Genomic DNA, 23,519 nt, shown 5'->3' on the forward strand with positions numbered 1-23,519 from the left:
ATTTCTTTGCAGAACTATAAGATGCAATCTCAATATTCAAGTACTTCCACTTAACCACACAGGTCTAACTGTGGAGCTGCCTGAAAATGGACATGTGTAAAGGTCTGAGTTTTTGCATAGACTGGAAGAAAAATACAAATTTAAACTTTCACCACCATATTTGATTGGGTAATGCTTCTTTAGCTCTGTGAAGTTGTGTTGGCTATTTTTGTGCAATTGAGTTGTGTGTACCGAACGTGATGGTCCTCTGTACAGGAATCAACCAGTTCAACCACCTGGCTCTGCCCAACGCCCAGATATCCCAGACACCAATGGGAGCCCGAGCCGCCTCACCCATGAACCACCCACAGCAGATGAACATGAGCTCCGTCCCAGCGGTGAGGAGGGCAGGGGGGCACACAAATTACAGCGCACACACACACGCACAAGCATACACGTAATATGAGCTAACACCCAGTTGCTAGTAAATGCACACTCTGTCTGCACAAAGTACCAGGCTAATTAAAAATGTAGTCCACTGGGCAGGTCATGAGATGTTGAATTTTAAGATGGACGAGTCACTGCACCAGCTTGTTAAGAAGAGTGCTTTTTGTTCTGCAGTCTTTCACTAACCCAGGTGTGGGACGGAGGCATTGAACTGTAATACCGAACAATGTGCCCCTTGTTAAAGAAACGGACGGCAGTAAATACAAGATGTGCGTCATGGCCAATTTTTGGTAATGTTTACCTGTTGGCTACAACACAATTAAGTGTGAATAGGTTTAAATACTTGAATAATGAGTCCTATGACCTTTGCTGATGTATCGGTGGGTAACTAGTATAGACACGGCAGATGCCTAAAAACTCTGAGAAAGCGTTAAATTAATTAGTTAAATTAAATTTGTCATAAATCAATCTTTTACGTTTCTGAAAATGGCTAGGACATAGGAGTTTTTTAATGCTAAATTGCTTCTTAAAAGTACTTATTTCCATTATCCTTATATATTTCTCTTTTACCTACTATTGCAACTTATATTTCTTAGATTGTTTATGGTCACACCACCAGACACTTAAAGGTGGGGTAGGTAAGTTTCAGAAACCGGCTCGAGATACACTTTTTGTTATATTCCATGGAATGCTCTTAACATCCCGATAGCAATGAATACATTAAGTGCTTTGACAAAAAATCCATAAAAATATGTCATCTGTGGAAGCCGTAATACTGTAAAAAGCACGACCAATCCGTTTAGCCGGCCCCGGCTAAACGGATTGGATGGCCTATCTGCCTGTCAGCCTTCCATCTGGGCACAAACTTATCTTGTGCCCTCATTGGTCATGTGCGCGTTCGTGTGTGTTGGAGGAGGGGCTCTGTAAGGAAGTGGCAGATTTTCTCGTGTATTTTCAAATTCTAGCGATCTTGAGCCGGTTTCTCAAACTTACCTACCCCACCTTTAAGCAAATTCCTTATATGTTTAAGCGTACCTGGCAATACACTGGATTCTAATTCTGATTTTAATATCTGAATATCTTTTTTTATCTCTATTAAAGGTGGGGTAGGTAATTTATTTCAGAAACACTTTTTGTTATATTCCATGGAATGCTCTTAACATCCCGATAGCAATGAATATCTGAAGTGCTTTGACAAAAAATACATAAAAATAATTTATCTGTGGAAGCCGTAGTACTGTAAAAAGCACGACCAATCATTTTAGCCGGCCCGGCCGACCTGCCTGTCAGCCTTCCATCGGGGCACAAACTTATCTCGTGCCCTCATTGGTCATGTGCGCGTTCCTGTGTGTTGGAGGAGGGGCTCTGTAAGGAAGTGGCAGATTTTCTCCGGATGTGTATTTTCAAATTCTAGCGCACTCAAGCTGGTTTCTCCAAAATTACCTACCCCACCTTTAATTTCTTTCGTAAATATTTTGAATTGTGTCATCACTTTGTATTTTTGTAACAAAAGCATTAACATTTTCTTATTTTATAACAAGAATCTATTTCATTCATAACTGTTAAGCACTATAGACGATATAGATTGATATCTAGACAATTGACACTACTGTAGTCTGTAATCCATAAACCACTTCACACTTCACTTTGTACAGCCTTTTATTTGAGATGGGAGACATTCATTGTAAACCATCACCGCATTATAATGGCGCTAGAATGCCAGTAATGTGATTGATCTTTGGCTCTTGCTTCTGGTTATGTCAGTGGAAACTCCCGTCACTGAGCTCAAAGTAATCATCTTCTTCCCTGCCTTGTAGATGGGCATGTCCCCCTCCAGGATGCCCCAGGCTCAGGGCATGATAGCGGCTCAGGGCATGATAGCGGCACATGGCGGTGCTAACATGGTCGGCCAGACGGCTAGCCAGGGACAGTTCCTGGCTCAGACCCAGTTCCCTCCAGGATCAACTGCAGTCGCTGCAACGGGGGCCTTGAATGTCACCGTGGGGCCCGGCATGGGCCAGCCACCTGCACAGGCTGCCATCACCCAGGTGAGACGTTAGAACTCACTAGTTGGCTGTTTTAGGTAACGCTATCTTCTTTTAAACGTATGCTCATTCCAAACAGCATCTGGAACTTAAAATCAAACTACTCTCACCAACCATTTGATGCACTAATTGCTCTGAAATTGTTCTCATACCGATCACAAAATGCTCTCTGTAGGAGCCAAAACGTTGATTTATTATTTTGATTATTTAATCATTTAATGTATGTAATGGAGTATAATTGATTGGTGTCAGGTGATCGTGATCCGCAGCCACGGCTGGGCGGAGCGGCTGATTGGTGCTGCAATGGCCTCAGCTGGTTAAAAGAGTCCTGCTGATTATACTCTGGGTTCTAGTTTGGTTGTGAAGCTACACGGTTTTTTGACCGCTGCATTGCACTGCAGAGAAGAGACTATTTGTTTATTTAAATGACAAACACTGGTTCAACCTCGTCTGGTAAGATACCTTCATGTGTGTGTTTTAAAGAAGAGAACGACCAGTGTTGAAATGGAAACGATAACATGGAAATAAATGTACCAAAAACAAACATATCTCTGAGTGATGTGTGAGCGCGTCGGCCAGGCGCTAAAACCAAAGAACAGAAAAGATCTTAAGAAAGGTGGAAAGAAGGCTCTTTTACTCTCTAAACCTCAAATTGTGTGTGTCTGGTTGACCTTACGCTTGTGTGTCTGTCTGCTAATCTGGTGTGTGTGTGTGTGTGTGTGTGCGTGTGTGTCGCCTGCCCTTTGTGTGTCCTTCTCTCCAGCAGCAGCAGCAGGGCGCTAACCTCCCCATGAATGCACTTGGCCCCTCGATGGGCCCTCAGCTAGCCTCCTCCCAAACCCCCTTGCACACCACGCCTCCTCCTGCCGCCTCCTCCGTCTCCACGGCTGGGGGGGCCACTAACCTGCCACACCCCCAGCCCTCCAGCCGCAGCTCCACCCCCAACCTCCCTGGCCCCGCCCCAGCCCCGGGTGCCACCCCGCCCCGCCCCACCCTGCCCCCACCCCCGGCGGAGCTCCCTGCTGCGCAGCCTCCGCCCCTGCCTCAGCCCCCTTCCACGCCGGTGAGCCTGAGACCCTCAGCATGCCCTCCACTCTGAACAAACTCCCATACCTCTGCCTGCCATGTACCAACCCCCATCCCCATCCACCTCTCTGTCTGACAACTGCATCCTTACCACTGTTTGTAGCATCCATCACAATGGGAATGTTCATCTTTAACTTTAGGGGAGCAATGAAATCAATATAGAGGTTTCCATGTGTGTTTCAGCACCTGCATACAAAATAAAGCAAATGAGCTGATGCCAATACCTCATATCTTCTTTCTCTGTGTGTCCCTCTGTCCCCCCCCGTGTTTCAGCTCTCTCAACCAGGGGCCAGTCTAGATAACCGGGTGCCGGCACCGGCCTCGACCATCAGCGCCGACCTGCCTGCACAGGAGGTCAAAGCAGAAGCACACCGGGAGCAAAAAGGGTTTGAGGCCGCAGGCGGCAAAACTGAGCCCAAGATGGAGGTGGGTTCAATCGATGTTTTGAAAAACGTAATGTTTTACTGCTGAACATATTTCTTCTATATCAAATTGTTTAAAGAATCTAACAAATCAGTACATTTGAAATGACATTGTACAACACATGATATTCTTTACCTGTGGACATCATTTGAGGATAACATTAGTCAGTCTTTGTTTGTTAAACCTTTAGTTATTCACTTTCATCCTTAATGAACTCTAGGATATCAAAATAATGAGAATGTAGACTTGACTGTGAGTCTTTTTCCTTGATTTGTGTAGACTGAGGAAGACTCTGCTTCAACGGTGCTGGTGAAGAAGGAGGAGCCAGATGTAAAGCCGGAGCGAATGGAGGTGGAGGAGAAAAAGCCAGAAATGAAGACAGAACCCAAAGAAGAAGAAGAGGGCGGAGCCAACGGCTCAACCTCCTCATCCCCCACTCAGTCACGGAGGAAAAGTGAGTCCAAATCTGTGAAGACTGGTCCACTCACCCAGAGGAGAGGGTTTCTGTCACTGTCAGAAACTTCAATAATCCCACTCTGTGCCGACTGAGACACACTTATAATTGATGTCTAACTTATTGTGACAACAAGTCTTGCACTAGCTCTGAACAATATCCAGACTCTTGTGATCCTTCTTGATCTTGCCAGAATTGTACACAAATAATGAACAGACTGTGCACGTGCTGGTATTATATACCCAACAAATAATGGAGGCCACCTAATCTAATGTTTACGTTCCATTTGATGTGCAGGCAGGGACAAAGAGCTGCAACTTCAAATTATTTTCATTTCATTTATTTGTGAAAAATAATTATAACATCCAAACATGACATCTTCAAATATTTAGTTCGACCAAAACATTTTTCCGGTCACATATGATGTATGACGAGTAGGGTTGGGAACCGAAACTCGGTTCCAGATGAGAACCGATAAGAAAATGCCGGGTACCCGTACAAAATACACAATTTCGGTTCTGCTTAACGGTTCCTAAATGCGGTAGATTTTCCACCGGGTCCGTCTGCGGTGACCCGGTGGAATACAGGGTAAGGGCGGACTGGCCATCTGTGTGTTCTGGAGAATCACAGAACGGCCGGTCATCAGGGGGCCCTTAATTTTTTTTAAACGGCATCATGTAAGTTGCGCTGACAGGCGACAGAGGTCCACAGTTGCCCCGCAGCGAGGCTCCCCCCGTCCTCCCGTAGACAGGTCACGAGCTCAGTCACTTCATAACACCAAAGATGGAGCGCGGTAACGCTCTAAAGTGAGGCTCCACTACACTAAAAAAGAAAAAGACAAGGCACAGTGTAATGCCTGTTAATAGCTTGCCACAGGCATAGCTCAGTTAAAATAAAGCACAGCTATTGTGCAATACATTTGTATTGCATGTATATTTTTTATTTGTAAAAATGTCAGTTAAAGCTTAAAAGAATAAAGATATTTTTGTTATCTAAACTTTCTAACTCTTTCTTTTACAATTTTGGAATCGAAACAGGGAATCAATAAGAACCGGAATCGGAATCGATACATTTCAAACAATACCCATCCCTAATGACGAGGGATAAGCAGGCAATCCTTTATTTGAGAGACTGAAATCAGAGTATATTTGAATTGCTTCTCTATTTCTACTTAAAAAAATATCATAACCATTGATTTGTCATTTTGTTGTAGTTCTAAGAACATTTGGAAAAATAACTGATGTCATACAGACAACAATATGCAACTAGACCAGGATTTAATGTCGCTGGTGTTTACATTACAATCGCTGTCCTATGTAGTGTTCAGGGAGTCTGTTGTCTTTGTGAAGCTGAGGAAAGGTTTAGGGGTTAATCCCTCTTACTTCTCCTGTACAGTGGACTGTGCTTTTTCTGTAACTTTGTTAGTTTACTTACACGGTGCCTTTTCCTCTTTTCCTTTTCCAGTCTTTAAGCCCGAGGAGTTGCGCCAGGCTCTGATGCCTACTCTGGAGTCTCTCTACAGGCAGGACCCCGAGTCGCTGCCCTTCAGACAGCCAGTGGACCCCATGCTCCTGGGAATCCCTGTACGTAGCACACATGCACTTGCCATGTCATATTTTCACTTGAAACAAAAACTGATCTTGGGTGTTAACACTTACACTTTGTATTTGTCCCCGTCTCTCCAGGACTACTTTGACATAGTGAAGAACCCTATAGATCTGTCCACGATAAAGCGAAAGCTCGACACGGGCCAATACCAGGAGCCGTGGCAATACGTTGATGACGTCTGGATCATGTTCAACAACGCCTGGATCTACAACCGCAAGACGTCCCGCGTCTACAAATACTGCTCCAAACTGGCCGAGGTATTCGAGTCCGAGATCGACCCCGTCATGCAGCTCCTGGGCTACTGCTGCGGGAGGAAGGTGAGTTAATGGCGTGTTGAAAATGAAAATTCAGGAAGGGTTTTTATATGTTGAGAAAACGGAGGTTGTGGCTCAGTGAATTGGTGCGCTGATCTTCGGATCTGGTTCGAATCCTGCTACAGTCAACATTCTACTGTGTCCTTGGGCAAGACACTTCACCCCAAATTGTTCCTGTGGAATTGCCCACAGTATTGAATGTATGGAAGTGGCTTTGGATAAAAGCGTCTAAGTAACAAGTGACATGTAATGAAAAGTTTTGTGACATGACTGCAAGGATCAAAAGTTGACTTCCTTTTCTACTCTTTGTTTGATGAAATACGCTAAAACTATTAGACTTGGGAGGATGAGTGTGCATTTTATTTTCACCCTCAGTCGTTCATATTTTAGAGCTTTGTCCACATCGCCCAGCACTAAAGATGAGGGAAACAAATCCTCTGACTGAATACCTTTTCTTCTCCTGATTCAAAGAATGTACTGAATGAATGAATCTTTTTTAACCACGATTGTCCTCCTTTTTGTCTGCAGTACGAGTTCTCCCCTCAAACCCTCTGTTGCTATGGCAAGCAGCTCTGCACCATCCCTACTGGAGGAACATACTACAGTTACCAGAACAGGTACCACTCTTTGTGTGTGTCTTCATAAATGTTTGAATGTGTCCAAGTATAGCTTAGTAGCTATGGGTGGCTGTATACTAAACTATGTATTAGGATTTTTAATCTCACTGAATCATCTCCCACGTGTTATGTATTTGCAAACACGGTTTTTTATTAAGTGTTTAAAAGGGCAATGAATGCAGCCGTTTGAAGTGTGTTACCCTGCAACCTGGGGTGGTCTGCTCCTCTGCTCTAGAGGGGCCGCTGGGATCCGGCAGGACCGTCATCCTGACAGGCTCGGCTGTAATGACTCTGCCTCTGGGTCCTGACACAGCATGAGTCCACAAAATGGTTTTGCTCTCAACATTTGTTAAAAGCCAGGTTCCAGTGTTGAACATACAGGGAAACACTCTGAAGACCCGACAGTGTCAGTCGCAGCACAGCAGTGTGTTGATGGTGTTTTGCTCAGCATCTACCGAGGGGCTGAGAGTTTGGTGTTGCTGCTCCTTCTCTTGCACAAAAGATGAAAAAATACATAAAACGTTGCCCATCAGTGCCTTTTCCTTCCACTCGCAGATGAATGCTTGCACAACGCTCCATTGCGCCCCCTGCTGTACAAACTGGGTAACTGCAGCCCCCCTTTCACACTTTAACTGGGCACTTTGCACAGAAGCAGCCTGACGGAGAGCATGAGGCTCCTGCAGCGCGGCCCATTTACACTCTCAATGGGAGCTTAGGGGTTCCCAGCGTTCTGTTATAAAACACAAAAGACAAGTGTTGTTGTGTACAATTGAACTGGACACACAAGTAGCCGAACACGCACCGTTGATTGTTGAACATGCTGAATGTTGTGTGTGTGTTTTTGCAGGTATCATTTCTGTGAGAAGTGCTTCAATGAGATCCAGGGGGAGAGTGTGACGCTAGGGGACGATCCCGCACAGCCACAGACGTGAGTAGACTGGAAGTTGATAAACCCACAATCAAAAAATTAATAAAAAGATTTCAGTGGGCTTGTGAATCAGTCTGTTTTTTTAGAGGCTTATTACGTATATTTGATGAAAGACTGTGACCCTCACACAGGCTTCGGTCAGTGATAAGAAACAACCAGAGCCTAGGACTGAAGATAGCAAAACTAAAATATGGTTCTGTGTTTGTACAGTTCTCCTTACTAACTCTATTTATTCCCGACACTTCAGGAGAATATCAAAAGACCAGTTTGAACGAAAGAAGAACGATGTTCTCGACTCTGAACCGTAAGTTGACACAAAGCACACCCTCTCTAAGAAGGACTAATACTGACACTTATGTGACGTTCTTTCTTTGCTCAGTCTAATAAAACATATTACTACACTTTTGCAATGAATGCACAGTCTTTACGTTTTCTCTCTGGATGTTTCCGATAAATCCCTTTGGTATGAGTGAGGCGTCAGGGCAACTGGGCAGTGTCAAAACACTCTGTCTCTGATGAGTATTTCTTTCAGAAAATCCAGGCTCTTAGTTTTTTGATATGTGATGAGTTCCTTCAACATTGTCATTACAACTATGTACTCCCAGTAAGGCACTTTGGCATTTGTTGCTTGCTGCCAGTTAGGACATCAACATTTCTACAAATGATGTCAATCAGAGCTCATATAAAAGAGCTACGTAGACTAACTGTAGCTTGAGAGTGCAATGCTATACTTTTGGCCAACACTCTCAGTCAGGTAGCTTTGAGAATCTTGTTCATGTGTAGCTGCTCTGAAATTTCTGACTGTATGTTTGCTTTTCTTTAGGTTTGTTGATTGTAAAGATTGTGGACGGAAGATGCACCAGATATGCGTCTTACACTACGACACCATTTGGCCATCTGGGTGAGATTTCAATTTCTACTTCACTTAATTTTGCATAAATTGTTTTGTTGCATATTTTGAGTCTTAATTGTAACAATACGTCTAATTTCTCTCACTTCTTTCCAGATTCATCTGTGACAATTGTTTAAAGAAGAGTGCAAAAACACGGAAGGACAACAAGTTCTCTGCGAAACGTTAGTTCATTTCTCTTCATCTGAGTTTTATGTATTTAAGGTCAGTCTTTCAGTGTTCCCTGCAGTCTTCAAAATGTCAACAAATTATTGTGCCTTTGTCTCACAAGCACTGAAGACACGAGACAATTTAAACCACCTGCACATGGGCAGCATATGTCTCTGTGGATTTCCTGCAATGGGGGCCTTTTTTATGATGTTGGCCTCACTGGTATTTTAGTTTGGTGTTTTTAAACCTGAAAAACAATTCTTACCTTTATGTCATATGGTGCTGACAGTTTCAAGATTTCATGATGCCCCATAAATCTGTTCTAGTGCTTCTCTTGTTTTCTTAGATTGAAGGCTACTGCAGGCTTTTTAAGGACATACTGTGTAACCTCTGCTTCTCCATTCTTTTGGAAAGTTAATATTGTTTTCTTTATTCCTGGTTGTTACCACTATAGGGCTGCAGTCCACACGGTTGGGAATGTACATAGAGGACCGTGTGAATAAATACTTGAAGAGACAGAACCACCCGGAGGCCGGAGAGGTGTTTGTGCGGGTGGTGGCGAGCTCCGACAAAATAACGGAAGTAAAACAGGGCATGAAAACCAGGTGAGAGCTCCACGGATAAGAACACAGGAGAACTGGGTGTATGTTGTGTAGGCTTTGTTACTGAACCCTTAGGAGTCGACCGCCACGCCGGCGTGATCAGATCATGTGACCTGTTCAAGCCGGCACCGCATACAAACGGCAGTTGGGCCAACATCGGCTGCTTCTGTCGAAAATACTGGCTGTTTCATGCAAATAGACCCAGTAAAACAGTAGTTACGATGATTTAAAGTTGATAAAAATATTATTATTTTCCGCACGCTCAAAACTATGAATTAGGGATAATCTAATTTAGATTTTGTTATCAAAAAAAGAGTAAAGATTTATGTGGCGGACATTACATATTTTTATATCTTCGCCATATTTTTGCATTTTATGAAACAGAATATGATGCTGAAAACTGTATATCCGGCTCCACAGGGAGGGGGTGGGGTCATCTGGTAAATGGGATGATACGAAGATAGACGAAGATTGCATTTGTATCACTTTAAACTACTGGATCATCGGTCAGATCAATGAACAACCTTACAATCAGGATGAGGAAGGCCATCATTATTTTTGACAACCACATACCTGTCTCGCCCTCGCTGATTTGTAGATGCACTGGCGCAGCTTGTGTTCTCCTGAGCTTCTTTTTTTATTGTCCCCGTCGTGTTAAAGTGTAATGGCCTCTATAAAGAGTTTATATTCACTCAGAGGATTTGTGGAACCTGCATGTTTGACGAGATGGAGTGCACACCCTTCGAGTGTTGTTCACTGTTTGAAGATCAAAGTCTATGCTGCTCGCCCATCCTTCAGGAGGTAGTTGGGGGGGGGGTCAAAGAACCTGTTGTATTCAGGTTGACTGAAGTAAGGCTGCTTTTTATTGAGTCAAGGCCACTTGACTTGAAGCGTCCCATTATGCTAAAGAGCTGAAAGCAGCAGCACACAAGGCCAAACCTCGGGCTGCTGAATGACTCTTTCTTTCCTAAAAGCCTTAAATTAAATACTTATCATTTTTTGTGTAATTGTAAGAAATCTATTTCCTGTATTATGCACCGTATTCAAGATGATTCATATTATTTTTTAAAGGAATGGTATGCTCATGACACTCATTTTTAAAAAATTATCATCCGATAAAACAGACCAGTCTCTGCCAGTCTCTCTTTTTTTTTTTTTAATCCGATGACATTATCAGTGATTTTAAACTGATTATATACCGAAATAACATCAACACTGTGGGCGCCGCCATTTCCCGGACGTGACGTAATCCATGCGTTTGGTTTTCGAAGACACGTTGATCTCCATGTTATTTACTGTAGTTTCTCTCTTCAAATATGCCTCACTGTATCGCGAAATATTGCCATAATTCGGATAGGAACAATCCACGGAATGCTCGGTTCCATCTGTTGCCAAAAGGTAAGCATAAGAAGTACATTCGGAGGCAGTGGCTAGCGAAATGTGGCCTGCCCGAACCGAGAGATTCACAGGCTCATGTATGCAGCGAACATTTCACATTTCCGGACGACTACTCTGAGAGTATGATCAAACATAACATGGGATTTAAAGAACAACCATTACTCAATTGAGATGCAGTACCATCGGTCTTTCTGGTGTCATCACCGACCAGGACACCAGTTCGGCCAGTAGAGAAATCGCCCTCTGCAAGTGTTAAGCGACGGAGGAGCAGAAGTAGTGCTCGGAGTAAGAATAAGGTATGTTATAGCGCATTTCCATTGCAGCGGCTAGCCCCGTTTTAACGTCCAGGCCAGGACAGTTTTTGGTGGCCTTTCCATATAGCGTAGTACCGACTAGTGTGTATTTCCCCCCAGTTTTTCCGGCCCCATAAAATCGTGATTCTATGGCCAGGGACAACGAAGCTGAGTATGCTAAACTAGAGAGGGAATCGCTAGCAAGGGTGGTACTACATGCATACATATAGTATCTTATATCATCTTCCCATTATACACACATGCATTTTCAAACATTTGGACTACCTATGTTGCAAATGTATTATCTTTTCAATTTATACACGGCATCTATTGCACGTCTGTCCGTCCTGGGAGAGGGATCCCTCCTCTGTTGCTCTCCCTGAGGTTTCTCCCATGTTCCCTTTAAACTGTGGGTTTTCTTCGGAAGTTTTTCCTTGTACGATGTGAGGGTCTTAGGACAGAGGGTCTTAGGACAGAGGGTGTCGTATTGTCATACTGATATGTATGGCTGAATTCCCCCATCCAATCTCTTCACATTGGTCAAAACTTGTTCCTCTGCTGACGAGTCCGAACTGAAATACTCCACCATGTTTCCGTGTGTTGACAAAGTGAACGCATGGATGACGTCACAACCATCACGTGACTACTGAAAATGGCAAACATGGCGGCGGCCAGACGGAATATACAGGTCTTGATAAAAAAGAGCTATAAAATCATTATTTACCGGGGAATATCGCTGATTTCTTCAGGGTATGGTTTAAACATAACGTTTCACTAAATACTGAAGTTTTGATTAATTATCTAATGAGTGGACCATTCCTTTAAAGAAATATTAAGGCTACATTAATAGAGTGAAATAGAAGTGAAATGTATTCAAAACTGTAAAATAACAATGTACACGTCAGCGTGGGGAAAAGTTTTTTAAATGATAAACGTACAAAAATGGCTTATGTTTAAGAGATACCGAATACTTTGAAGAGGATTTTTGGCTATACAAGACACTTCACCCTAAATTGCTCCTGTGGGTATTGTCCACATTTGTATCAAAGGTATTGCAAGTCTTATATGTAATGGAAAGCGCTTTCAGCACTTGGAGAAGCTCTAAAGTAAATACCATGAATTCTTATTATTATACATATATAAAATCTCCAGCTTTGCACAGTCCTCACCTCGTGTGTTGAGGGTCGTGTTCAGTGCAGACTCATGTGATGGTTTAGCTGGCATTAACCCAAGCCATCCCACTATGCTGTTCACACTTTTTTAATATTCAATCTTTCTTCATTACGACAGGTTTGTGGACACAGGTGAAATGCAAGAGACCTTCCCCTACAGAACCAAAGCACTTTTCGCCTTCGAGGAGATTGACGGCGTGGACGTGTGTTTCTTTGGCATGCACGTGCAGGAGTACGGCTCAGAGTGCGCATTCCCCAACACTAGGTCTGTACAGCCAACTCCTGTATGTAACACGTGGCAATAAAGCTGGCATTCGAGTGCTTTTTATGAGTGAAACTGACCATGTTCCCTCTCTACCTCTGCAGACGGGTCTACATATCATACCTTGACAGTATTCACTTCTTCAGACCTCGGATTCTACGAACAGCAGTTTACCACGAGATCCTCATCGGCTATCTGGAATATGTCAAGAAACTCGGGTGAGCCTTGCTCTAGCGCTCCTTTTCTGCCCAACCTCTTTAAAGAGACGCCATGGGAAATAAGGAGAACGTCGTGATGACATTTCCAAGGAATCAAATGTCCTGACTTACACATGGTCTCTTTGCTCTATCTATGGCTGCAGGTATGCCCAGGGCCACATCTGGGCGTGTCCTCCCAGTGAAGGAGACGACTACATCTTCCACTGCCATCCTCAGGACCAGAAGATCCCCAAACCCAAGAGGCTTCAGGAGTGGTACAGGAAGATGCTGGACAAGGCCTTTGCAGAGAGGATTCTGCATGATTACAAGGTAAGGATTAGGATAAGAAAGAGGAGTGTTGTCATGTTACCTTTTGGATTACTGGGTTCATGATCTATTTTCCTGCTAGACTTCTGTGTGAAAAGTTGGTAGTCTGAACGCATTTGCTACTATTGTTATTATCAGACATACACATCAAACATGTGAATGCTCAGCGTTTTGGATGACTGCAAACTAGTAGAATACATTTTGAATCGCTCAAATAATCCATGTCTTTTTGTCTTTCCCCCCCAGGACATCTGCAAACAGGCGACAGAGGACCGCCTGACCACCGCCAACGAGCTGCCGTACTTCGAAGGAGACTTCTGGCCCAACGTGCTGGAGGAAAGCATCAAGGAGCTGGAGCAGGAGGAGGAGGAGCGGAAGAAGGAGGAGAACACTGCTACCACTGAAACTCCAGAGGTACGGTCGGTCGTTGTTGTCATGGTTTGATGCCGAGCAAAGATACTAATGTAGTAGGGATGTGCATCTCCATCACTGAGGCCGACACAACACGATGCAAAATAATGATACAATTCAATATGGTACGACAGAGGATTTAGTTTTATTCCTCATATGCAGCATATCATAAATTAACAAAAAAGTGCTTTACATATTTGGTTCTCTCTACTAGTACTGCGCATCCCATCATGGTGTTTATATTTTACCTTAAAAAAACAACACTTGGACCTTTCACAAACTGGCCTTTTCACAAGTGTAGTATTCTCTCTCCAGAGTAAAGTGCAATTGTATAACACCTCACCGTTAAACAATTTAAGGATGCATTGTCTATGATTAACAATGTGCAAATAACAACTACCATAGAGCAATGCCCATACAGCTGCCAGCCTGATGTGCTGAACACTCATCCAGAGGCTGACTCACCAGTGAGCAGAAAGCAGTGGTTTCTCTATGAACAATAAAGAATACAACTAACCTTTCACAAACAGGTATTTCATAACTGCTTACAGTAAGGAAGACATTTAAACTATTATTGGCCGTCACAGGCTGCTGTAAACTAAACACCACTCTCTCTGACAGAACACCTCACTGAGTGATTTAACTCATAGTCTAACTTTCAGGTTTCTCTTTTCAGCCGCAGACCCCATGTCGCCTCTTTATGTGCGTCGCTAAGTTCCTCGTACTACTTGTGTACTTTAAAGCGGCTCGGCATCGTTTACAATTTGTGAGCGATTTTTCAAGTTGACCGTCTTTCTTGAAAAATCCAAAGTGTTGCCAAACGTTTGATTTGTAGGTATTTTTCGGCGGGCTGTGTTTCTCTTTCTCTTCGACTTCCATGTGTGTTGATAACTGAGACTCTCTGCCTCCGTAGTGGCGACGCAAAGATCGTCTCTGCGGAGTGCTGACAGGATGAGAGGATATTATATGAATTAATCGTTCTTTTACTGATGCAAAGACGCTACAATCGATGCATCGCAAGTTCAACCTAAACTGTAGCCGATGTGCACTCTTTCAACCGGTGCACTCCCATTTTGAACGTTTATGCCGGTGCACCGATGCGAATCTTAACATCCCTAAAATGTACAACTTCATGTTTTTGGATCTTTGAGAGCTGTTTTGCACTCCACAGCTTTTATAACCCTAACATTTCTTTATTAACATGGTTAACACATGGAATATTAAAGATGCAGAACAGTCAAAATATGGGATCATTTGTTACTTCTTTTAAAAAAAAAAATGATCTGTTGTATATTTCCCACAGGGTACACCAACCGACAGCAAAAACGCTAAGAAGAAGAACAACAAGAAGACCAATAAAAACAAGAGCAGCGTGAGCCGAGCCAATAAGAAGAAGACTGGGATACCGAATGTAGCCAATGATCTGTCCCAGAAGCTTTACGCCACCTTGGAGAAGCACAAGGAGGTCAGACTTGTTTTGATTTTGTATTTGTATTTAAGCCATTGAAGCCATTATTAACATTTGTTTATTAGATTGTTATAAAAGGCAATGGTTTGTCATTACTATTGGATTTCATGATACTCCCCCCTCAGTGTAGTGATAGCAGTTAGAGTTTAGCTTGTGCTTATATCTATATTTATTTTCCCCGACTGCTGAAGGTGTTCTTTGTGATCCACCTCCACTCCGCTCCCATGGCCAACACCCTGCCGCCCATCGTGGACCCCGACCCCATGCTCTCCTGTGACCTGATGGACGGCCGCGATGCCTTCCTGACTCTGGCCCGGGACAAACACTGGGAGTTCAGCTCCCTCCGGAGGTGCAAGTGGAGCACCATGTGCATGCTGGTGGAGCTGCACAACCAGGGCCAGGACCGCTTTGTCTACACCTGCAACGAGTGCAAACACCACGTGGAGACTCGCTGGCATTGCACTGTGTGCGAGGTGAGTGACTACTGAAAGATATGCCATTAGCACGCTCTGATGAGTTTTTCCACTGGATTGACTTGGATGAGGATAAATCAAGAACAGTATTTATGTTCCTCATTGAGTACCAATAACCACCTTCTAAATGAAGAATTCCAAAATGTATTCCATGAATGAGTAAAGTTCAAATATTTGTGAACATTAGCTACTCTCTGGTAATAGGAGTGAAAATATTCCATATTCTATGGAGCAGCTCCAAACTTAACTTTATCCTTGATAATATCACACAATTACAGTTTCAGCACTCTACTGTTTGGATCTGTGAGAAGGTTGTTCATGTTTACTCGTACTTTTCGACTGACAATGCTCCTTTCCACCCTGCAGGACTTTGATCTATGTATTAATTGCTACAACGTGAAGGGCCACGAGCACCAGATGGTGAAATGGGGCCTCGGCCTGGACGATGACGGCAGCGGCCAGAGTGGAGAGGCCTCCAAGAGCCCGCAGGAGAGCCGGCGCCTCAGCATCCAGCGCTGCATCCAGTCCCTGGTCCACGCTTGTCAGTGTCGCAACGCCAACTGCTCTCTGCCGTCCTGCCAGAAGATGAAGCGAGTGGTGCAGCACACCAAGGGCTGCAAGCGCAAAACTAACGGGGGCTGCCCCGTATGCAAGCAGCTCATCGCTCTGTGCTGTTACCACGCAAAGCACTGTCAGGAGAACAAGTGTCCCGTCCCGTTCTGCCTGAACATCAAGAACAAGCTCCACCAGCAGCAGCTGCAGCACCGCCTGCAGCAGGCGCAGCTCATGAGGCGGAGAATGGCCTCCATGCAAGGCAGAACCATGCCGCTACCGTCCCCCCCGGCCTCTGCTGCCCCCAGCACTCCCAGTGCCCACACCCAGCCCAACACACCTCAGACCCCTCAGCAGCCGCTTTCCAACCAGCCGCAGACCCCCAACTCGGCAGGCGTCATGTCCCCAGCTTTTCCCAACGTTCCTCGCAACGGGCAGCCTCAAGCACCGGTGTCCCAGGGCAAGCCCGGGCCCCAGGCTTCCCCCCTGCACCAGCAGCAGTCCCCTCTCCCCCAGCCCCCGCCCCCTCAGCAGCTCCAGCAGCAGCCGCCCCTCGCTGCAGTCAAGATGGCGCGGCACATCGAGATGATGGCACAGGCCCAGCAGCAGAACCAGCAGAACTACCGGGTCAACATGAACGGCTTAACCATGAACCCCCAGCAGCCTCAGCAGCGCATGCCCGGGCCGATGCAGCCGCCCATGCAGATGGTGCCGGGCCCCCGAGGACCCCAGGTCATGCAGCCCGGCATACAAGGTCAGTGGCCAGGAGCCGCGGGGCCGATGCAGGCGGTTCAGAACCAACAAGTGGGCCTGGTCCCAGGCCAGGCGCCGCAGCAGGCCCTGAGCATGCAGCGAGGCCTGATGGTCCCGGGGCAGCAGCCGGGACAGAGGATGATGATTCCCCAGCAGCCTGGTGCTCGGCTACAAACGCCCCAGAGACCGGGAGCCATCGCCCCAAACGCCCTGCAGGACCTGCTCCGCACGCTCAAGTCTCCGAGCTCCCCCCAGCAGCAGCAGCAGGTTCTCAACATCCTCAAATCAAACCCTCAGCTGATGGCTGCTTTCATCAAACAGCGAACAGCCAAGTACCACGCCAACCAGCCGCAGCAACCGCAGCAGGCGGGTCAGCAGCCGCAGCAACCAGGCATGCCAGGGATGCAGACCATGGCCCTGCCAGGGGGGGCAGTCCAGAGGCCGGCGATGCCCCCCCAGCAGCCGCAGCAGCCCCCTGCACAGGGCTTGGCTGCATTAGGTGCCCAAGGGATGATCAACGCAGCGCACACCAACCCACAGATCCAGGAGCTCTACCGACGGCAGCTTTTAAGACAACAACAACAACAGCAACAACAACAACAGCAGGGGGTGATGCCTCAGGGCCATCCAGGCCAGTTCCCGGCTCAGACGCAGGGCACGGCAGCGACATACTCCCAGCTCCGCATGCAGCAGCAGCAGCAGATAGCCATGCAGGCCAATGCAGGAGCCGCCGGGGGGCCCATGGGACCACTGCCCCCCATGGCTCAGATGGCCCAGCCCGGCATGGTGATGGACTCCACCAAGGCCTTACTGCATCAGAGAATGCTCCAACAGCAGCAGCAGGCCCTCCTCAAGCAGCAGATGGGCTCTCCTGCACAGCCCGGTCCCATGAGCCCCCAGACCCACCTGCTGGCTGGCCAGCCCCAGGGTGGAGCCCACCTCCCCGGACAGCCCACACTAGTAAACGTCCTCAACAACCAGGTCCGCTCCCCCGCCCCGGTCCAGTCCCCCTGTCCGCCCTCGCAGCAGCAGCCCCAGCAGCCGCGGCCACATTCCAGCCCCTCCCCGCAGGTCCAGCCCCAGCCCTCGCCCCAGCACCCGCACCCAGCCCACTCTGGTTCCCCCCACCCGGGACTAGGGGGCCCGCTCTCAGGGTCCCTGGAGCAAGGACACATGGGGACACCAGAACAAAGCGCTATGCTCCCGCAGCTTAACACACCCAACAGAGGGGGGCTGAATAGTGACTTGGGTTTGGCGGGAGACGCTACAGGGGACACTCTGGAGAAGTTTGTGGAGGGATTGTAGCATTTTTGCTCGGAACTAAAAAAAAAACACAATCTCCATCCCCACTCTATTTTTCCTCGGACTCTTTATCCGATGGAGGGCTTTGTTTGTTCTTTCTAAGGTTGAGAGCATTTTTTTGTACTGACATGTAAAAAGTTTCAACTGTTGTAAAAAAAAGAAATTTGGTCGAGGAAAAAAATAACAAAAAAAAGCTAAAACTTCGAGGGAATGTAATTGTTTCCTAAAAGTTGCTTCTCAAATGGAATTTAAATCACAAAGAATATATTTTTTGGTTGAGACCAAATGTGTTCAATACTCAATTTATTTTTGGTTTGTTTTTGGTATGTTTTCATGCCTTTCTCCTTTCTTTTTTAAAAAGAAAATGTACAATTGCATTATATTATTCATATCTTTTTATTTTGTACCTTTGGAAAATAAACTTAAATAATTGTTGTGTTGAAACTGTAACATAATTTGTCTGGGAATTTGGGCCAGGTTTTCGTTCTTTTCTCAAGCTGTTATTCCTGGCAATTGTAATCTAGTGTTGTACGATTACTCCGAAACGATGCGTTCAGGGACCGCTCCCCTCCTCGTTGTGTGTATGAAGAGCACTCAGTTGTATTGAAATAGGAAATGGACTGCGGCGGTTGTTTATACACGGGCATGTACACGGGCGCACATGAAGACACTCACACAAACCCTCACTGTCACCGAAATAACGTCAGCTGGTTTCACAAACACAGAAAACAAGGACTGCAACCTACATCTCAGTTGCCTGGAAATGGGATAACGTTGTCTTGCTGGTGTGGAACATTGTTGCTTTGACATTAAAAAAATAATTTGTCATACAAATGTTGTAAAGTGTGAGAAAGAGACCAGCCCCCTAAGCTGAGGTGGAATGATCACTGGTTGTTTGTCGGACACATCTCTGACGGAGCCACATCCTCTAAATGTTACACTAAGATGTGTGCGATAGAGATGAAAGGCACGTTTGAGATTCACCCTGAGGAATATTTCATCAACTCTCATTCCTCTCACTAAAACTTGAATTGGGGGGATTTACTTTTTCTCCTATTGTAAATCAAGTTAAGCAAAATACTATAAATATAAGGAAGAGAGATGAAATCACTGTATAAACTGGTTAAAGACTCATTTCTTACTTATATACCATATTGTTAAATAAACTGTGCAGCAGAATATCTCCAGTACTCTGTTGACCAAATAATGAAGCATCACTCCTGTGTGTACCTCCTTTGTTTCAGATCAGTTTTCCCCATCAGCATTAAGGTTGCGTTTAAAAACAAGTGATAACGGTTAAAAAGGTGGTGAGTTTGAAGTGTCATAGTTTCGGATCAGAGTGCATGAGTTTTTAATCGGAGTAGCAATTTGTAGATGGAGCTGACATTTTGTAAACGGTTACTAAAATGACCACACGGACCCGGTGATTAAAGGTAAAGGTAAACACTGAATAAAGTAGTTTCATGTGTTTCTCCAGGGCAGTTCGGATCTGCTAACCGAGTTAGCTCAGCTTGTTGCTCTGATAATTTAAGATCCAGACGTCCGTGACACAAATCCTTCATCCGGTTAAATATAGTTAACAAAATACCAATTGTATAGTCAATTCCTGTATGTTTTAATATCGCAATATATATCGCGGTGGGGGGGGAAATCGCAATGTCAGTTTTTTCCAATATCGTGCAGCCCTTGTCCTGTCAGGATTCCATGCTCATCATAAATATACCCTTATGGCGCGTTTCCACTGCAGGCCAAGCTCGGTTTGGTTAGGCCTTATTAGGCCCGGCTCACTTTAATGCTGCGCTTCCATTACAGTTTAGGAACTGGGGCAATTACTATAGTAACGCAGTGTAGGCGGAGCCGTGACGTCATCTTCAATGAGAGCCCCAGAAAAACAACACAGCCGTTAGCTCTTAGCACTCAGAGCTCACAGCTCCTCATATCTGTTCAGAAACTAGACAAAAGTTAAACAAGTACAAACCACAGACTGCCTGTGTCATGGCGAATACAGTCGCTGGTTTATTTATGTCTGTATAGGCCGTTGTTGTGAGTGTGGACGGTCGGAGCATATATAACGTTAGCTTAGCCAAGCTACATTTAGAAAACACGCATTTTAAAACGGTTTTTCGCCTGCCGTCTGTCTGCAGACTTGTCAAAGCATTAATTCATGGTTTTTACTAACCGGTATCAGTATGTTGTTACTTCGGCATCATTTTGAAACGTGTATTACAATTAAATCATGGTCAAATATGTTCATCTTGTTGTAGTTGTAGCCCCCTTGCCAGCGATTCTCTCTCTAGTTTAGCATACTCAGCCTGGTTCTTCCTGGCCCTAGAACCACGATTTAGTCGGGCCAGGAAAAAGTAGCCCCGGGCCAAAACTAGGCCAAGTGGAAACTCAACCAAAAACGGGCCCCGCACGGCTTGGCACGCTTAAAGCGAGCTACCCGCTGCAGTGGAAACGCGCCATTAGAGTAGACTATAGTTACAGTGATATTGGAAGGAGGGTTGAAGATGGTGTGTTTAGCTTTTAAACACAATTCTAGCAGCAGTAATCTCAGTTTTGTCAGACATATCCAATATCCTACATTAGGGAAACCATTAGAATTACAAATTGTCTGAGTAAAATAAACAGAGGGAACACAGACATAATCTCAGTACTAGTTTTAGTACCAAGACAAGTAGGCCTACTGGGTGAAAACAAAAAGTATCAAAGTTATAGATTGTGAAAAAGTATAAGCAGTAGGCTACATACAGAATAAATAAATGCAATACAGATGCATTTGAAGCATATTAAAAGTTCCATCAATTCCATAGTAAAGGGAGAAAGAGTAATGCTTTCCTTAATTCTTCTGCAGGTCCATGTGTAATCAATAGGCTTGTTTGAGATGAGCTGCGGGCCTGCGGCTCGCCTCGAAAGTAGACGAGAATAGCCGATTGCAGCCGGGGGAGGTCTCAGAAATGTGTTTAATCGTTAATGTCAGATATGTACCAAGTAAATACATTTGTTCCTGCTCAAGATTAGATTCAGCTTTATTGTTATTGCCAGTGGCGTTTTACAAAAGTGGTGGGGCACAAACAACTTAGATGTCTATATATAAGCTTCTGCAGTGAGGTTCATGGCTGGTGAGGCACTGACTCTTCAGGCTTACAAATATTATATTTTGACCTAAATCAAAATATAATATTATTTTCAAAAGCTTTTTTTGTCTGATGCTTCAATTCATTTTAAACAGACAGTTCAACAAAAGGATACCCAAAAAATGTAATTTTATCATTTAAATATTGAATTGTTCTCTCTTAGTAAGATCCCATTTTCAATAAAATTGCGCTCTTACCTTGACTTGAAGATGAAGTCCATTTGCCTATCCTTCTGGACAAAAATCTCTTACTTTTTTGTAAAAGTCCTCCTTATCTTCTTAAGTCTATCATAAATCTAATCGATAGATTTATGATTCGAAAATTATAAAAGTAGGGTAGACATGTGGATATTATCCGGCTGAACAAAACGTGCATTTATCTAACAGGTACGTTTCCCACAGATCTTATTTTGAGCTATTTTCTCAAATTATGTGAGATGACGTATGGTGGGGATGGCAGCTCACTGCCCCTATGATCATTATTTGTTTGCCACACACATTAAATAGGACAATACTCTCAGCATGCGCAGTGTAGTTCTATTTTGTCCCTACTGACCGCCAGAGGCGGTGCTTTAAGCACTGGATATGTCCATCGCGCGCATACGCAGCTCGAGTACCAATAACAACAAAGTCATCTGTGACCCACGTGACACCGTCTATATCAGCCGGTGTCGTCAGAGGATCGGTTCCTTTCATCTTCTTGCTGCGCGAGAGTACCGTGGCTACATTTGTGTAGCCTACAGCGTTCAGGTTTGAACGTTTGATCTGAGGGATTGCTCTGCAAGCAGCTGGCCGCGTGCAGCTTCGCGACTGGAGCTACGGGTCGTTAACGCGTCCTCCAGGAGCTGTGGCCGGCTGTGCGCTGTGCAGAGCCTCGACAAACAGGTTTGTGTCAGCTTGTTGCTGGTGATGGCTGTGTCCCCGCACCCTCTCCCAGCCAAGTTGTCCTGATTGCCATCTTATTTTTTGTTTGGCTTAGACTTTCTGGTGACGACAGTGTTCCCGCTTCCTCTCCCATAAGGTTGCCCTTATGCTCTTTTGAAAGTTCTGCTTGTGGCGTTGTGCCCGAGCTATCATTAGCATTTTAGTCCCAGCTTTGGCTGTGTCTCTCATTGAATTTAGTATGGAAAGCCCAGAGTGTCATATTTTAAACCAGTTTTTTGTTTAGATGCAGAGAGTAAGGTAAGTACTTTCTATTTCTTAGAAGCTATTATCTGGTCTTAACATTTGTGTTCTGACTTGGTCGCTTGATTGTTAGCAGCAGCCGCTTGGCTAACACCTTGCTGTTAAGCTTAATTATTAACTCAGCCGGTGAGGGCAGTGCTCCCGCTCTCGGTAACATATAGGGTTTGATTGCATTAGCGCTAGATCGTTGTATTACTGCTCCTAGTACTAGACTCCTAGCACTAGGATGATATGCAGAGAACATCTTCACTGCGGGTGCTGTGTGCTCTGCATGTGCGGTTACTACTGTAACCATGGCCTACGGTTCTATGCGGGCTGTTCTCTTTCTTAGAAGCTAATTATCTGGTCTTAACATTGTGTTCTGACTTGGTTGCTTGGTTGTTAGCAGCAGCCGCACCTTGCATGTACTGTTAAGCTTCATTATTTAACTCAGCCGGTGAGGGCAGTGCTCTCGCTCCCGGTAAACGAATGGTATGGTTGCGGTAGCGCTATATCGTTGCATTTACTGCTCCTAGTACTAGACTCCTAGCACTAGGACAATATGCAGAGAACAATCTTCACTGTGTGTGCGGTGTGCTCTGCATGTGTGGCCATTAAGGAGGATTTCATCCTCCCAATATTATATTATCTAGTGGGCAGCCGTTTGGCTGACACTTTTAGGCACCGGCCACAGTTACTACTGTAACTAAGGTTCTAAGCCGTAAGTACTGGCCATAATTACTACTGTAACTATGGTTCCAAGCCGTGTAAGTACTGGCCATAGTCAATACCGTAACTACGGCTCTATGCTGTGTAAGTACTGGCGATAGTTACTACTGTAACTACGGTTTTAAGCCGTAAGTACTGGCCATAGTTACTACTGTAACTCCGGTTTTAAGCCGTAAGTACTGGCCATAGTTACTACTGTAACTACGGTTTCAAGCCGTGCAAGTACTGGCCATATCAATACCGTAACTACGGCTCTATGCTGTGTAAGTACTGGCCATAGTTACTACTGTAACTACGGTTCTAAGCCATGTAAGTACTG

The 23,519-nt window shown here is 45.0% G+C and overlaps 1 protein-coding gene across 3 annotated transcripts in view; it reads left to right on the forward strand.

The window, feature by feature from the left end:
* Positions 1-19,406, forward strand: part of crebbpa (CREB binding protein a) — a 100,142-nt gene extending 80,736 nt beyond the window's left edge. Inside the window, exons 11-30 of one of the 3 annotated variants that reach the window (XM_034109506.2) lie at positions 256-377; positions 2,244-2,474; positions 3,235-3,534; positions 3,831-3,983; positions 4,260-4,434; positions 5,899-6,017; positions 6,120-6,359; positions 6,885-6,973; positions 7,821-7,901; positions 8,149-8,205; positions 8,725-8,802; positions 8,908-8,975; positions 9,416-9,566; positions 12,545-12,691; positions 12,793-12,906; positions 13,050-13,215; positions 13,459-13,626; positions 14,927-15,088; positions 15,283-15,564; positions 15,931-19,406. In XM_034109506.2, coding sequence (XP_033965397.1) covers positions 256-377; positions 2,244-2,474; positions 3,235-3,534; positions 3,831-3,983; positions 4,260-4,434; positions 5,899-6,017; positions 6,120-6,359; positions 6,885-6,973; positions 7,821-7,901; positions 8,149-8,205; positions 8,725-8,802; positions 8,908-8,975; positions 9,416-9,566; positions 12,545-12,691; positions 12,793-12,906; positions 13,050-13,215; positions 13,459-13,626; positions 14,927-15,088; positions 15,283-15,564; positions 15,931-18,174 — 5,147 coding nt within the window. In that variant the 3' untranslated portion in view covers positions 18,175-19,406. The remainder of the gene's footprint in view (positions 1-255; positions 378-2,243; positions 2,475-3,234; positions 3,535-3,830; positions 3,984-4,259; positions 4,435-5,898; positions 6,018-6,119; positions 6,360-6,884; positions 6,974-7,820; positions 7,902-8,148; positions 8,206-8,724; positions 8,803-8,907; positions 8,976-9,415; positions 9,567-12,544; positions 12,692-12,792; positions 12,907-13,049; positions 13,216-13,458; positions 13,627-14,926; positions 15,089-15,282; positions 15,565-15,930) is intronic. The other 2 variants (XM_034109574.2, XM_034109635.2) reach the window with 2 other exon arrangements.
* Positions 19,407-23,519: the final 4,113 nt, after the last annotated feature.

Source organism: Pseudochaenichthys georgianus, chromosome 1, assembly GCF_902827115.2.
Source record: "Pseudochaenichthys georgianus chromosome 1, fPseGeo1.2, whole genome shotgun sequence".
In the NCBI taxonomy this organism is placed as follows: Eukaryota; Metazoa; Chordata; class Actinopteri; order Perciformes; family Channichthyidae; genus Pseudochaenichthys; species Pseudochaenichthys georgianus.